Below are 15,876 nucleotides of genomic sequence, written 5' to 3'. Positions count from 1 at the left end.
GCTTCTAGTATGTGTGTTAAATAGTTGTGACAATGTCTTTGCAAGGAGAAATGATTGGACATTTTCTTTGAGAAATGTATAATTCTAGAACATTTAGAAAATACTCATGTAGGTAATTTACAAACTAGTATAATTTTTTGTAAGTTGTGGTGGGCAATTTTTAAGTATTTAAACATTAAGCAAAGATACGTAATATGTGGGGAAAAACCTGACCAAAAGGAAGGAAAAAAATGAATGAGTATGACTATGACTAGTAGAAAATCGCATTTTCAAATTTCAAAGGTTTTTGTGACCTAAACTAAATTTTATTTTGATTATGGTTTGACTGGAAATCAAATGTCCTATTGGGTGTATATTTGTGACTTCCTGTAGAAAATGATGGTGTTTTTTTTCTTCTTTTTACAAGAACATTATAAGAATTCATTGAATAAAATTTTCATTAATGGTGAATAACCAAACTATGGAAAGTCTCCTCTTCTCCAAGTCTAGCCAAACGAATAAATGACAAAGCAATTGGCAAGTCAAGCCTCGAGTGGCCTCTCTCTCTCTCTCTCTCTCTCTCTCTCTCTCTCTCTCGTTTCAATCCACGCATGCTGAAAAGCTAAAACGTTCAATTATGTGGAGCTAATGAAATTGCTTAATTTCTTGCCAAATAAAACAAAAAACATGTACGTTATACATTGACTTTTAGCAATAGCATGTTTGTCGGTTTCAAAATCTACCCTTCACTTTCTTGCTTTCTTTAATCCAATGGCCCAACTTGTCTAATTTTTGTGATAGATAACATGCATATGCATGCAAATTAAACGCGTCGCGTTTTGTGATAAACAGGCCAAATGGAAATAATAATTAATACAATGGATTTTCTCATCTCTATCTTTGAGGATTGAGTGTAGGGTTGGGAGAGAGAAATAATGTTATCTATTATAATTACATCTGCAATATTTTTATCAAATATCCAGAACTTTCCCACGGTTCCATCTAAGGTTGCTAGCATTCCCATGTGAAGAGGATGGGGCAAAACGACAGAAGAATTGTACTGATCCCGTACCCAAATCATAAATGATTTCATATGTCTGGTCGCTGACCCTATACACTGCAAAAAAAGCCTTGCGGTTTTCAAACATGCACTTGTAAATGGCGGTCCAATAATTGTCGGATTACAACTCACAAAGTCGTAACCAAAGTCATGTATGCAGTGCTTCATTTTAAGTAGTTTCATTTCAACCCTATTAAATACGTCGGCTCTTGCGAAGTCCAGTAGGTGTGCTGTTTTATCATAAAAAATCTCAGCACTATTAATAACGGAGAACCGCTCATTATATGTTTCATTTTCATGTTATTTTGTCAAATTCCCGACGTTGGACTTTATATTCATCAACATCATAAACAACACTTTGTTTGGAGAAGGGAAAATTCAAATACATATCACATCATAATCGTTTAGGAAATTCAAACACCCCAAGCTGGAGGACTTTTTTCCAAGATGGCCCGTTGCTGATATCATCCCACCAAGCAGAGACATGTTTTCTGTCCCTGATCATATACTCCTTCCCCAAATCAGCCACCAAGTGTTGGCTAAACGGAAGGTGGCTACGATCAGCAAGGCTGAAGAAATCACCAGCCAAGTACTTGCTCTTTGACAGCCTCTCCTCATAAATGTCCAACACCTTCCCCAGCTTTGCTTCACTCTCTTGAATGATCTTGGGATCTGAAGGAAAACCCAATGCTGAGGCAAGCAGAATGTGAACGACTAACTTGTAGACTGGAGGGTGGAATCTTAGTGCTTCAACCTCTAGCAATTGTTCCACAAGCCCTCTTTCCTCAACTGTCTTTCCCAGCAACTCCAGTCCCCTGGGACTTAAATTTTTCTGCGTAGTATCTCATGATTGCACGCGATTCTGCACGTTACATTAGAAACCAGTGAACAAGTTTGTGTATGTCAAACAAAACTCTGTATTTCTTGCTTCCCAAGCATTCCAATCGAATAGTGTTAGGAGATAAATAATGTAACAAAATGCATGTAATGTTAATTACTTTGGTCCCAAATTAAAGACCAGAAAGCAGAAAAGGCAGAGCTTATCCGTACAGAGTATAGTCCCCATCTTGAATGACAGGAACTTGTCCAAAGGGCCACACATTTAAAGACAAATCAATGCAAAGATCAACATATTTATAGTTTCGAAAGAGATTATTATGAGTAGACCAATCACAATTAACAAGTGACTTAATAATACTAGCTAAAGCTAACCTGTAATTTGAGGAACTCAGGGTCCTTGTGCTCCCCCTTGAAGAGATCAATGCGGATGATCTCAAAGTCGATCTCTTTCTCTACAAGGCAAGCCAGCACACGCTGTGGGGAAGCGTCGACGGAGCCATACACCTTCACCACCATTGTGAATTAGAAGAGCCTGCAGTCTGCACTTTCCAGCTTTTGGTTCTAAGTGGTGTTTGGTTGGGGCAATGAAATTGAATGGTACGTTAATAGGAAAGATAATGAAAATGGAATTTTGGGATAGAAATCTTTATTTCTATATTTGTCCATAGTTGATGCATATACTTCGTAGACTACAGATTACACAAATTTGGTTTTTTAATTCACATCACACCTCAAATGAAATGCAGTTACTCATTACTGTTTTTCTTTTTCTTTTCAATTTTCCCAAAATTAAGATTCCAATTTACAAACTTTCTTTCACACATCAACTATCCAGAAACTGTTTCTTCATCATAATTCATGACTGTATGAATGATATAAATAGATAATAGAGAAACGTCAATGAAAGATTGGAAAGGATTGGAGATAATACAGCTTATAAATGTCAGGTCACTCTTTGAAATGATGGATTGTTCCCTATCTTATACATGACAAAATATGGATTTTATAGAGGTTGAAATTTAGATTCCTTTTGGGACTGTGAAATTTCTGATGGGGAGAAGAGAGAGAGAGAGAGAGAGAGAGAGAGAGCAACCACAATTGTAATTCTGGGTACATTATGGTTCACGTTTTAGAAGTAAGATGGGTAAGAAGCACAAAGGTGTTCGGATCGGAATGCATGTGCCCTCATGCCATGCATGCACTAAAGTGAGGTTATGAAATAGCATGAAAACAATGCGTTTCGCATTCATCAAACCAAATAGCATGAAAACAATGTGTTTTGTATGGACTAAACCAAATATTTTTCGATGCTGATTTAGTATCTTGCGTGGGTAACTTGGGCAGATCCACTAATATGAGATGCCAAAGTTGAAATCAGTGATATGTATGTGCCTCTCAACTGTCCCCAATTTCTTTTTCTTTATACAAGCAATAGTCTAAATTAAAGGGGGAGGGGGGAGGGGAGAGGGGAGAGAGATTGAACTCAGGTGTAAGGGGGTGAGCACACTACCATGATCAACTAGCCTAACCCACATGCACAATCTACAATTTCTTTATTTAAGCAATTATTGGGTTATAACTCACAGGAATCGATCGTAAATTTGCTCAATTTGTTTGGGGGGGGAAGGGGGCTTGCAAAGTAGTATGATCTTTTTGGAGTTCAATTCTTCTGTGTCCAACTTATCTGTGCCCTCCCTGTCTACTTCTTCGTTTTCTACCACCTGTCCTCACACATAATTGATAGAAAAGAGAGTTGATGGGCTTATCTATTATTTATGTTGAGTACAACTGCAGAAATCGAAAATGGAGACAGGGAGGGCCATATAAATTGGAGACGAGAACTGAACTCTATTGGTGCAAAGACGGAAACCAATTTCATTCCACCAATCTTTCTAAAGTGATGTTATTGGTGGAATGAAATTGAATGCTAATGTTAATGGGAAAGGTAATGAGAATGGAATGCTGGAATGGAAATCCTTATTTCTATTTCCCCATAGTTGTTGCATACACTATGTAATAGATGTATGAAAGAAAAGTCGACTAAGAGTTAATAATGCTCTGATAATCCAACATTCACGAAAGTCATACAAAAGCAATTAAAGCTAGGAAAGGTACAAAAGCAAATAAAGCAAGGAAAGCTACAAAAGCAAAACCAGCCCAAGAAGTCCAAAACCCCAGAAAAAAATGTGAATTCCTAGCTTTGTTTTCAACTAAAGTTCATCTTTAGAAACTCCAAAAAGCACCCGGGAAAGACTTTCATAAAATGGAGATAACACTATTTTGTTATCTCCGTCCAATAATGCTATGTCACGTGAAAACGCGTCATAACACTTTCACACGGCATAGCATTATTGGTCGGGGAGCAAAATAGTGATATCCCAGTTGCAACTAAGTTTTTCTCCTCTAAAGCATTCATGATATTTCACATCCCAAAATGGGTTTGCCCCACTTCCCCTTTCTCATTTGCTCTGATCTACTTTTCTTTTTTGTTTCTTTTCCCTTTGCTACAACCATTGAAGATTACACAAATTTTGTTTTTCTAATTCACATCACGCTCCAAATGAAATGCAATTACTCAATTTCTATTACCAACGAAACTCAAGCCCTACAGAAAAAATATGACATTTAGGGCTCGTTTGATAACCATTTCGATTTTAGTTTTTAGTTTTTAGTTTTTTACATTTTGTGCTAGAGTATAAAGGAAAAGGAGGGAGAAATGGAATTGAGAATGAGAGTGGAGATGGGATTGAGAGGGAAGATGAGAGGGAAGGGTGTGAGGGAGAAGTAACAAAAGTGAAAATAAAAACTAAAAATTGAAATCTATTTGAAATTGTTTTCACTTTCAAGTTTTTGTATTCACTTTTGTTATTCCTCCCTCCTATCCTCCCTTCTTATCCTCTTTTCAATCTCATCCTCACTCTCATTTTCTTATATACTCTAGCACAAAAAATGAAACTAAAAACTAAAATTGAAATGGTTATCCAACTGGCCCTTAGAAAATGGACTTCTATAGTGGAATGGAATTTATGTTTCCCATCAAATCAATCATGTTTCAGAATAAAAAGCCATTCTTACACATTAATAAAACATAATCCAAGCAAAACCTCAAGTCCAGAACCATTCATTCAAGCATCGGTTTAATATCAAAACTTGCATCACAGAATCAAATGTAGGAATAAGAAAAAAGTTGAAGAAGCAGACCAATAAATAGCTCAAGTACCTCGTTCTTTCCTTCAGAGACTTGGCAGATGGGTCTGGCCGTCAGCGAGAGTGAGAAGATGGAGTGAGAAGAGAGATAAGATGGAGTGAGAAGAGAGATAAAAGAGAGCGAGAAAGACAAAGCTTTTAACATCGAACTTCGGTTTTTGGGTGAAGTTAAATCAGAACAGAAGCTAGGACAAGCTAGCCCACAGGTTGCTTCTAGCTAAGCCACCAACTTTACTAAAATCCAGCCCAAACCCAAAAATGGACTGGAAACCCCTCCCAAATCCAGCTTGAGCATTCTTAATTAAAAAATGAGGAACTTATTCAACCAAGCAGTTAACCATAACAAGTTCTCAAGACAAAGCGAAAAAGAAAAGGTAAAGAAGTCTATTTTACCATGTGCCAAGAGAGAAAGCAAATGATGAAGGACATAGCACATCATTATTCTTACAAGTAGTTTTGATTATTTATTTTTGCCCAAGCCCAAGCTCAAGGTACAGAAATTCATACATACTACTACTTGTGAATGTAACGCTCCACTCACAATAACTTTCCTCGAACGTTCACATGACATGACTAAGCGAAAAACATTGTATGCACCCGCTGTTTGCAAAAGTACATCATCTGCCTTAAAATGGGCCACCAAACTCGAGGACCTTCTTCCAAGATGGTCTGTTGCTAATATCATTCCACCAAGCAGAGACATGCTTTCTGTCCTTTATCAGATACTCCTTCCCCAAATTAGTCACCAGATACTGAGTAAATGGAAGGTGGCTAAGATCAGCAAGGCTGAAGAAATCACCAGCTAAGTACTTGCTCTTTGACAGCCTCTCCTCATAAATGTCCAACACCTTCCCTAGCTTTTCTTCACTCTCTTGAATGACCTTGGGATCTGAAGGAAAACCCAATGCTGAGGCAAACAAAATGTGAAGGACTAAGTTATAGAGTGGTGGGTGGAAGTTGTGTGCTTCAACCTCTAGCCATTGCTCAACAAGCCCTCTTTCCTCAATTGTCTTCCCTAGCAAAGCAGTCCCTTGAGACTTGTACTTTTCGGCATAGTACCTTATGATTGCGCGTGATTCTGCAGATCAAAGACAGTTTTATCAAAGAACTTGTTAGATCATTATGTTGATGATGCTGATAAGAAACCAGTGAACACTATTGTTAAAGAAAAAAATTTCAAAACTTTCTTACTTCCCAAACAGTACAATCCCAATTTGATGCTCAACACAGATTCAAATGATGAATTGAAGCAAACCCACAAAATGGTACGCTAAAAGATCAAGAAAAATTAAATGTAACGCTAACTTTGATCCCAAAATTAAAGATTTAGCATACCATATAAAGTATAATCCCCATCTTGAATGAGAGGAACTGTTCCAAAGGGCTACATTAAAAGACAAAAACAATACAAATTAAGATCAACCGTCATATATACAGACGATAAATATGATTTCCAAAGAGATGACGAGCAGAAACAATGACAATAGATTGAATTAATAGCAAAAGGTGACCTGCAATTTGAGAAATTCAGGATGTTTGTGCTCTCCCTTGAGGAGATCAATGGGGATGGTTTCAAAGTCGACCTCTTTCTCAACAAGGCACACTAGCACACGCTTTGGGGAAGCATAGGCAGCGCCATACACCTTTACCACCATTCTTACTGTTTCAGTGAGAAATCAAGTATTTAGATCTCGGTCTGCAAATTACTCTAGATTTTGGTTTCTTAGTTCTTATAGTAGTTAAGGTGTGATATGCCCACACCTAGTGGTCCAATAATTGGCCTCTGCACTCCAAAACAGATAAGCTCATAAGATTTTTTGTGCACTCAGAAATATGAAGTGCAGAAAGATAAACTTGGGGTGTCATTATGTTGCTCTGTCTTTTTCTTTTTTGAAGGCTGTGGTGCGTAGTGGGTAGGTGGTCACATGAAGTTAATTCTTTAATCGGTACAGGACAATTATGAGTGGATACTGCTTGTCCCTCTGAAATGAGATAATTTATTAAAAACACGACCAAAAGATTTATACACACGTCACGTTGATATTGAAAAGAATGTATGAACCCTATTTATATAATAAAGAGGAAAGTATTTTTCATTAGGGTAGCCTTTGACATCATAGTTCTATTTAGGCCGCTGTGCGTTGCACGAGCAATTAAAAAAGTGCCAAAAGGGTTCAGAATGCATGTGCCACCATGCCATTCATGCACTTAAGTGAGGTTCTCAAAATAGTATGAGAACAATGCGTTTTGTATGCTCCAAATCAAATGTAGCATGAAAACAATGTGTTTTGTATTCACCAACCCAAATAGCATGAAAACAATGTGCTACTGAACCAAATATTTTTGGATTCTGATTGAATATCTTGTATGGGTAGCTTGGGCACATGCACTAATACGAGATGCCAAAGTTCAAATGAGCGGTACGTATGGGCCTCTCAACTGTTTTCAGTAGTCTAAATTATGATAAATGACAATCGAACTCGCAAGAGAATAGAAGTATTACTTTGATTAAATAACCTCACTCACATCTATAATCTACGATTTTTTTTTTTAAAAGTAATTATGAGGGAATAACTCATAGAAACCCATTGTAAATTTGTTAGGGGGGGAAAAAGGATTATTGCTAATTTTCAACAACAAAAAGGGTTGATAAATCAGATGCAAAGATCTATGATCTTTTTGTAGGTTATTCAAAGACAGAAACCAATTTAGGCCCACATTGGCAAGAGGTTCCTTCTCAGTTATCAGTAGTAAGCCACCAACCTTCTAAAGTCCAGGCTCAACCCAAAAATATGAACCACACCCATGCCTTAATCTAAATGTTGGTTCTAAAACCTCCCGTTGAGTGTTAACCTTCAAATGTTTATAGGTCATATATAAATGAATCACTGGGTTTTAATCAAGGCTTTTTATCACAAAACGTCTTTGACATTTGTGAAACTATCAGATTGCATTATTAAAGTTTTTTTGTATCACTTATGGTCCCTAACGTTAATATAGGTGTTCTTAAATAGTCATTCTGTTCAAAAAATTATTAAATCCAGAGATATATTTGTCAAATCAATTCAAAATTTTGACAATTATATCCTTGAATTTAACAGTTTTTTTGACAGAATGACTATTTAAAAGCACCTATATTAACATTAGAGACCATAAGTGATACAAAAAAACTTTAAAGATGCAATCTGATAGTTTCACAAACGTCAAAGACGTTTTGTGATAAAAAGTCTTTAATCAATTTTAAAGCCCCTTAATCATCATGTTTGAATTATACAAATACAAGACGATAAATAAGTACAGCTTTTAACAAAACCTTTCCAACTATATCATATTAATCCACTTACACATCCTGAATGGATTATTACAGATCCAGCATGAATGCTTTTTTTAAGTCCTAAGTGAGAAAGCAAATTACAAGGGGCAGAGCACATTATTCCCACAAAGTACTATTAATTATTTATTTTGCCCAAAACCCCAAGATACAAAAAATCTTGTATACAACCGGGTCGTTCACGTGACAAGTTATTACAAGACACATTGTATACACTCGTTGCATGCAAAAATTTCTTCCAATACATTAAAATGGGGCACCAAACTGCTGGAGTACCTTCTTCCAAGAAGGTCTGTTGCTAATATCATCCCACCAAGCAGCGACATGCTTTCTGTCCTTTATCATATACTCCTTCCCCATACTATTTGCCAAGTAGTAGGTGAAGGGAAGGTGGCTAAGATCAGCAAGGCTGAAAAAATCACCAGCCAAATACTTGCTCTTCGACAGCCTCTCCTCGTAAACATCCAACACCTTGCCAAGCTTTTCTTCACTCTCCTGAATGATCTTCGGGTCTGAAGGAAGACCCAATTCTGGGGCAAACAAAATCTGAATAACTAAGTTGTAGAGTGGTGGGTGATAGTTGCTTGCTTCAACCTCTAGCCATTGTTCCACAAGACCTCTTTCCTCAATTGTCTTTCCCAGCAAATCAGTCCCTTGGGACTTGTATTTTTCTGCATAGTACCTTATGATTGCACGCGATTCTGCATATCAAATTTTGACATTTTATCAAAGAACTTGTTAGATCATTACATTGATGCTGACCAAAAAAAAAACCTAGATAACAAGTTTGTCATGAAACAATTTGCATAAATTTATTTCTCCCTAAACATTCCATTGTTTGCTGGATGTTGCACGCAATTTTAAATAAAGAACTGAAGTAAAGCCCCAAAATGTAATGCCATATGTAGTTAAACCTAGCCTTTGATATTATATAGTCAAATCTTACCCATTAAAAAACATGTCCAAATATTATATATCCTGCTGTAATGACAGAAAAGCTTTGCAGATTTAGGAAATTCATCCCAAAAGTTCAAAGCAAAGTAAATACATACTACATAATTACCAGGGTGTATACTACATACCCTGGCAACTTAGTTATAACTTATCAGGCTTCTAATCTGAAACACATTCAACATCAAATGAAAATCTGCATGATCGAAGTGGTTTCCATCAACGTTGTTATAAGTTAAGAACATAACATGTTAGACTGTTTAGAAATAGAAAATTTCAACTATACTAACCCTTGTCAGAATTTTCAACATATATCTAACAAGGAAAACACAAGAACATTATTATTGAACGACTTAATATTTATCATCAGAGCAAGCAAAAACGGATTAAAGTCGGCGAATGTTAATATAAAATTAAAAAAGCAGCATACCATATAAAGTGTAATCCCCATCTTGAATGACAGGAACTTGTCCAAAGGGCTACATGTAAAGACAAAACAATGCAAAGATCATACATATACATAATTTCCAAAGAGATAAGTATGAGTAGAGCAATCACAATTAACAACTGAAAATTAATAACTAAAACTAACCTGCAATTTGAGGAATTCAGGGTCTTTGTGCTCTCCCTTGAAGAGATCAATAGGGCTGGTCTCAAATTCAATCTCCTTCTCAACAAGACACACTAGCACACGCTTAGGTGAAGCATAGAAAGGGCCATACACCTTTACTACCATTCTGATTCTTTTGAAAATTGAAAAAACAAAGAACTTACAAAGTGTCTGCGCAGAACAGCTTTTGGTCCCCAGTTCTTATATAGACTCTCTAGCTCTTCCTCTCTCTCAGAAGAATGCATTTCTTTAATGAAAAACAGGTATCCAATTTGCCTTTGGTCACTAGTTCTTTTGCTTTGATAAGCTCTTAGCTCATCATGACAAGAGGCAGTAGAAATTTAATTATCCTTGACTGAGGCAAGCCAACCATGGTGGCCTATCTACAGTCATCTCTGGTTTGTAGGGACCCCAAGGACCAAGGTGCCTAAAGTCTCCAGAATACATGCATTCAACTAGGATTATATCATCACAACCATTGAAAGTTTAAAGTGATCATCCACCCACCTTTTTTTACCTCAACTCTGTATAAATCATATTAAATGACAATGTCAAAAAATTGGCCTTTGAAATTTAAAGCCATTCTAAACCCAGCTTGCATAGAAAACCAACCTTTTCAAAATAAATTGTGAAAATTTCATGGTTATTGAAGAAAATAAAAACCAACAAGAACAGAAATCATGGAACAAAAAATACGAAAAAATAAATTAAACAAACCTAAAGGAAAAAAAATATTCAAAGCGAAGTGGAGCCTTCAGACATCATCATAAGGCCCCGAGGGTTCGAGGTGGGCAGAGTGGGGAGAGAAAGAGAGACAGAGGAGATGTCTTGCGAGCAGCAAAGTAACCAAACGCATTCAGATTGAAAACTATAGAATTGTATGGGAAATCACGGTCCCCTCAGTTATTTTCGTGTCTACACGGTGTTTGATTAAATGCCGCTTCCAGCAAAGCACTCCTCTGAACTCTTTTTCTCACACCCCAGCAGCCGCTCCACTCGCGCCCTACTACATAACGCCGACCGGAAGCTTCCATTTATATTTCAGTTTTTTTCCTTTCTGGGTTTTAGGGCTGCAGTGTTGTGTAATTTGGGCCTAATTACTGCACCTAGGTTGTCTGAGCCCAACCCAATTCATATTTTCTGGGTTTCGATGGGTCCTGAGTTGGATGACAATCACATCAAATTTTTTGTCTTCAGAACACCCAAATTCCGAGAAATGTACAAAGAGTTTGTAGTTCAAATGGTTAAGAATATTTACTCAAATCACGTATAATATCAATACTCCTACTTACATAAGTGAGTTATACCACTTATATCATAACACATAAACACAACCATGCTCCGGACTACACTAGTTACTCAAAAACTGAAATGTTTTCAAATGAACAGAGAATGACAGCAAAAGAGAGATTGAAGAATAAATAAATAGTCCAAAACACTGAGATATGATTTCCGATAATTCTGTACATTCTAAGCAGCTTAGGATGCTGCCAGCATGACTATATTGACACAGTAATAAAATTTCCAGAATCCGCTTTAATCGTTCAGTGGCTTGCCGATCAACAAGTTGCCCCATACCCCAAAGAGGCAAACTTCAAATTTAAGTTTTAATGAGCTTAACTTCCTCAACAAAAAAACTCATGTAACACAAGCAATAAAATGGGATAAAACCACCATCTTTTCATCAGAATGAAACCACTGATTTTGGCTGGGATGAAGATTGCAACTGAGAAAGGGCAGTATCACTCTCCTCACTCTCATCAAATACAATTGGCTTTCCCTCAATGTGTTTTCTGCATACAAAAACAAATGCTGTTAAGACAATCAATGCTTCTTTAGACAAAAATCACACCCTTGCCAGAACAGAGAGCAATTTAATACCTCTGAGAGATGAAACTCTCTTCAGACAATGCCTTCTCTAACCTCTCCTCAAATGGTGTCGCATGCCAACTCACCTTCTGATCCTGAAAGTTAAAATATCACTTCAGAGTTCAGAACACTGCTTTAAAGATTCAAGGCTGCAAAAAGAAATAGAAAGCACTTTGGCATACCTCCTTGTATTTATTAGTTGAGTTTGGGATCCCGTTGCCATCCCACCACTTCGGCGAGATACGAGTAGGCTCATCTTCATTCCAGTGAGTAGCAACAAGCCCAATGATAGGCCTGTCCCCAGGAGTTCTTCCAAAATGGCGAGTTCGGCCAGGAACATAACCAAAGTTTTGGTTGTTGTCATCTCGATTTACTGGTTTCAGCCAGGAGGACAAACTTGATTCTACATTGAACTCTTGTCCAGATGAAGTTTCTTTTGCTCCCACTTCTGATATAGGGGTTGCATTTCCGGATTGGTTAAGAGATTCTCTTAGCTCACCTGAAAGTCCCTGTGAGTTCGAATCTTCGTCTTTCATTAACTTCCACTGAGAGATGCCCTCTGCAGGGTTTTGCACGGCATAAACATACTGGGACCTGATTCGAGCCTTTCCATTTGGAAAATTTCCCAGGTTTGCGGGGAAAACAGTTCCTGGTGTCTGCATCTCATCAGACAGAGTTAGTGGGGTTGGATAAACTGAAGGCTTTGATATGCTCTGTTTTCCTGGAGTTTCAGATACTTTCGCACTCCGGGTATAATTTTCGGATGAAGAACCTCTGGAGGAATTTGTGTCAATATCGCATTCAAAACGAACAGCCTTGCTCCTGCACTGAACATCTGGAGTTGAAATACTCTCAGTCTTGACTGTCGAATCAATAACTATTCCACTGCCTTCAGTAGAGCTGATAGAGATTCCTCCAGTATTCTGTTGGTTCGACATACTACCATTGCAAACAAAATAAATTGGACAAGTGTCAGAAACTATGCTATTCCAAGGAAATAAAATCTAAAATATAAGGACGAAAAACCCACGAATCAAGTATGTTTACTAAATATAAAAGGTTCCTGAAAGTCCAGATCATTACACCAGAAAAAAAAAAAAACTCAATTATTTTATGCAGACCATTTCAAATTGGCACCGATTTTTCCCTATGGAAACCAAAAAAAAATAAATTCAAAGCTAAACGATGTCAGATTGAAATTATGGTTTAGCAAACGATCTCCCAAGTCATCTATAAATAGCAAATCTATTAATTTTCAAGCATTCAATACAGTTGTAGAACCTGCTAGGTGTATGCTCTGAACGACGTGATCCCTTTCCCCACTCTTCACCAAGTTTAATAGGCGTCAGGGGCTGATCTGGTTGATCCTCCTGCTGAAGTTGTTTAATGGATGTGTTAGGAAGCCATGAGTTGAACTTTGGAGGCTCTGAACCTCTATCATGATGGGGTGAGCCATTTAACTTTGAAGATGCCTTCCGAATTTCGACTGGGGTCTCTACTAACGTACCACATGCTTTAAGAAACTTGGCCTGCAGAATAAGGTGCGATTCATAAGTAAAATAAATATTTTCCAACAGTAAAAGAAATTCAAACAAAAATGTGACCAGCAAATTGTAACAATGAGATTAAATCTACTACAAAAATGGAATTAAAGCTCCATTGAATGTCACACTGTCTAACTTATAAAGCAACATGAATTGATATTGTTTCTTTACTTAAACACCATGATACTGGAAAAGAACGTCTTTGTTGCAGTATATCACATTACAATAAGGAAGCAACATGAATTGATGTTGTTTCTTCACCAAACACCCAACAAATTATTTGGCAAAAATGGCCCTATCAGATTCGAATTATGTTATTCTTTAGCATTACCATCTAAATAATCTATATCTTTAGGTGCTATTTTCATTTTCAAGTTCACCGTGCGCAGGACAAAAGGTCATAAAATTTGTCAATGTTCTAGCTTATAAGGGAAAAGCCATAGTAAAAAACTGGAATGCACAAGACTATGGTTCCAATACTTCCAAACTCATACCTCATTCCTCAGCTCCTTGTCAATTTGTGGAGACCCATAACATGGACTTTCCCTATCTTTGCTTGGAGAACCTTCTCTCTCTTTGAGAGTTATATGCAAACCAAACAAGAAGGAAAATCAGCAATTAAATTTATGACTCAGATTGAAGAAAAAGGTTGATATGCGACAAAAATAATAAAATAATATACCTTCGGCTGAAAATAGAGACGACAAACGGTTTTGAGATATCACGACTTCCTGATTAACATAAAGGAAATGGAAAACAAGAAAGCAGTGTTATATTATATAGAACTCATTCATCCACTGTTTGCAAGCTAACTAAAAGAAACACTAATCGACTGTTGGTAGCTAATAAAACGAAATAGAACAAAACAAATAGTAAATTGAAATGCTTTTAGTTCCATTTTCTATGATATCCTCAGCAACCAAATTGAAAATTGAAAATTTATATGATCTATTTTTCTTTCTTAGGCTAATTCAAATCAAGCGCAAATTAGTACTCAATTGACTCTGATTTCCTCAAAATTTCACAAAATTTCGAATAATTCACAGAACAGTAAAAACAGACACTGAGAAGACGAAAGATTTTCTCGGGAACCAAACTGAAACCTTACCGTCTGATTGTTACGCGAGGATTGGGAGACGATGGTGAGGCCGAGAGCGGAGATGGCGATCGTCCTTGACCCTAAAGCAACCAAAGAAGCAGCCCATAGCTCCCGAAACCGACCTGTCAAGAAACCTCAACACCGATCTGCAGAGAAGCCCTAATTCACGGTCCAACAGCGAGCATAACATCGATTGCGAAAATTAAAAGGAAAAAAAAAATAAAACCCTATCTTCTTCTTGGTTTTCTTTTTTAGGTGATTTATGCAATGAGAGAAAGAGAGAAGAGAGAGAGAGAGAGAGAGAGAGAGAGAGAGAGAGGATGAATGGAGTTGTTGGGTCGTTTTTGAATTTTGAACAAACAAAACGAGGGAAACAAATACGCCTCGCCAAATTGGAGGGGCCTGGGGTCTTGTGTACTTGATCGAGTGTGTTGAATTCAATACTCGCTCTGTGGGTGGTGAACGTGGTGTGAGAGGGGCTGATATAGCAATTAGGTAGAAATATTGGGGCCCAAATATAAAAAATATATATGAGAAACCGCGAGTATTATACTTCATATGGAAGGGAAGGGCGTATGGATGCTCAATTAAGAATGTTTGTAATTACAGGTTTAATTGTTTAGAAACATTAGGGTATCCGTTCATAACGTCTATCTGTGTACAAATTGTCGTCGTCTCTTTTAATAAATAAAATATATTCAGATTATAAAACAAATAAAATGGATTCAGATTACCCATGCCATTGTTGATTTGTTTCAAAAACAAAAGAAGGCAAAGCAAATATTTCCTTAGAATAATTTAGGGTGTTGATTTTCTCATTCTTTTTTTGTCAATTTACACTTTTTTTGTTTTTTAATATTTCTTACTATAAAACACAATTCCATAAGGGAGTGTAAGTGGATAAAAGATGAGTGGGAACATACAATTTCTAACAAATGTAAGTAGATAAAAGAAGAGTGGGAAAATCAGCTCTCAAAAATCATTGTATGGTATATGGTTGGACGAGATGTTGATATTTTCTATTTTTCAGGTATAGTTATTGTATAAGCCCTCTCTTTCCCAAAAAGTGTTTTTCACTTTGAGAGAGGAGGAAGCCACTGTTCTTTGTCACATCTCTCCTTCTCCCTTCCTCCATTCTCCTCTCTTCCCTTATTTTCAAAGACAAAAGGTTTCTCCTATTTGTCTTTGTTTTGTTATGATTTTCCTCCACTTATCACATGCAGATGTGTCTTGATGTCGGATTTCCATTTGCGTTTCAATGTTGGATCTCTAACACCATCCTTTTTGCGGTTTCTTAATGTTTAGAATAAGTCGCAACTCTTAGGGTTTTTTCTATAGTTTTCACCTCACATTTTGTGAGAGCTTTCCACCTCTCTTATGCGAGAA

General features: G+C 36.9%; 4 protein-coding genes across 6 annotated transcripts; all 4 read right to left on the bottom strand.

Annotated features, from left to right (window-relative positions):
* Positions 1 to 1,326: 1,326 nt before the first annotated feature.
* LOC103328934 (glutathione S-transferase F9-like) lies at positions 1,327 to 5,303 on the bottom strand. Its single transcript, XM_089050528.1, has 5 exons — positions 5,100 to 5,303; positions 2,252 to 2,383; positions 2,038 to 2,120; positions 1,949 to 1,962; positions 1,327 to 1,882 (listed from the first exon to the last, which is right to left on the bottom strand). The coding sequence occupies exons 1-5, from the start codon at positions 5,229 to 5,231 to the stop codon at positions 1,434 to 1,436; spliced, it is 810 nt and encodes a 269-aa protein (XP_088906654.1). The 5' UTR covers positions 5,232 to 5,303; the 3' UTR covers positions 1,327 to 1,433.
* A 146-nt stretch (positions 5,304 to 5,449) lies between these two features.
* Positions 5,450 to 6,999, bottom strand: LOC103328933 (glutathione S-transferase F9-like). 2 transcript variants are annotated; one of them, XM_016793967.2, is made up of 4 exons: positions 6,848 to 6,999; positions 6,598 to 6,746; positions 6,422 to 6,470; positions 5,450 to 6,164 (listed from the first exon to the last, which is right to left on the bottom strand). In XM_016793967.2, exons 2-4 carry the CDS (start codon positions 6,739 to 6,741, stop codon positions 5,713 to 5,715), a joined length of 645 nt encoding a protein of 214 aa, XP_016649453.2. In that variant the 5' UTR covers positions 6,742 to 6,746; positions 6,848 to 6,999; the 3' UTR covers positions 5,450 to 5,712. The 2 variants fall into 2 exon arrangements, with proteins under 2 accessions (XP_016649453.2, XP_008229575.2); XM_008231353.2 differs by lacking the exon at positions 6,848 to 6,999 and having other exon boundaries at positions 6,598 to 6,841.
* A 1,388-nt stretch (positions 7,000 to 8,387) lies between these two features.
* Positions 8,388 to 10,998, bottom strand: LOC103328935 (glutathione S-transferase F9-like). Of its 2 annotated transcripts, XM_008231356.3 has the most exons (4): positions 10,143 to 10,998; positions 9,961 to 10,035; positions 9,799 to 9,847; positions 8,388 to 9,118 (listed from the first exon to the last, which is right to left on the bottom strand). In XM_008231356.3, the coding sequence occupies exons 1-4, from the start codon at positions 10,221 to 10,223 to the stop codon at positions 8,664 to 8,666; spliced, it is 660 nt and encodes a 219-aa protein (XP_008229578.1). In that variant the 5' UTR covers positions 10,224 to 10,998; the 3' UTR covers positions 8,388 to 8,663. The 2 variants fall into 2 exon arrangements, with proteins under 2 accessions (XP_008229578.1, XP_008229579.1); XM_008231357.3 differs by having other exon boundaries at positions 9,961 to 10,995.
* A 406-nt stretch (positions 10,999 to 11,404) lies between these two features.
* Positions 11,405 to 14,842, bottom strand: JASON (aspartyl/glutamyl-tRNA(Asn/Gln) amidotransferase subunit). The gene is given in 8 exon segments (XM_008231358.3): positions 11,405 to 11,771; positions 11,860 to 11,942; positions 12,030 to 12,786; positions 13,129 to 13,376; positions 13,886 to 13,965; positions 14,074 to 14,122; positions 14,500 to 14,532; positions 14,534 to 14,842. Coding segments are annotated over 8 exon segments (1,506 nt in total). The 5' UTR covers positions 14,681 to 14,842; the 3' UTR covers positions 11,405 to 11,662.
* Between the last annotated feature and the right edge of the window lie 1,034 nt (positions 14,843 to 15,876).

This window comes from Prunus mume, linkage group LG4, assembly GCF_029339155.1.
Source record: "Prunus mume cultivar Tortuosa linkage group LG4, ASM2933915v1, whole genome shotgun sequence".
NCBI classification, from domain to species: domain Eukaryota; kingdom Viridiplantae; phylum Streptophyta; class Magnoliopsida; order Rosales; family Rosaceae; genus Prunus; species Prunus mume.
Note: the sequence above shows the minus strand (reverse complement) of the source record. Positions and strands in the feature narration are given on the sequence as shown.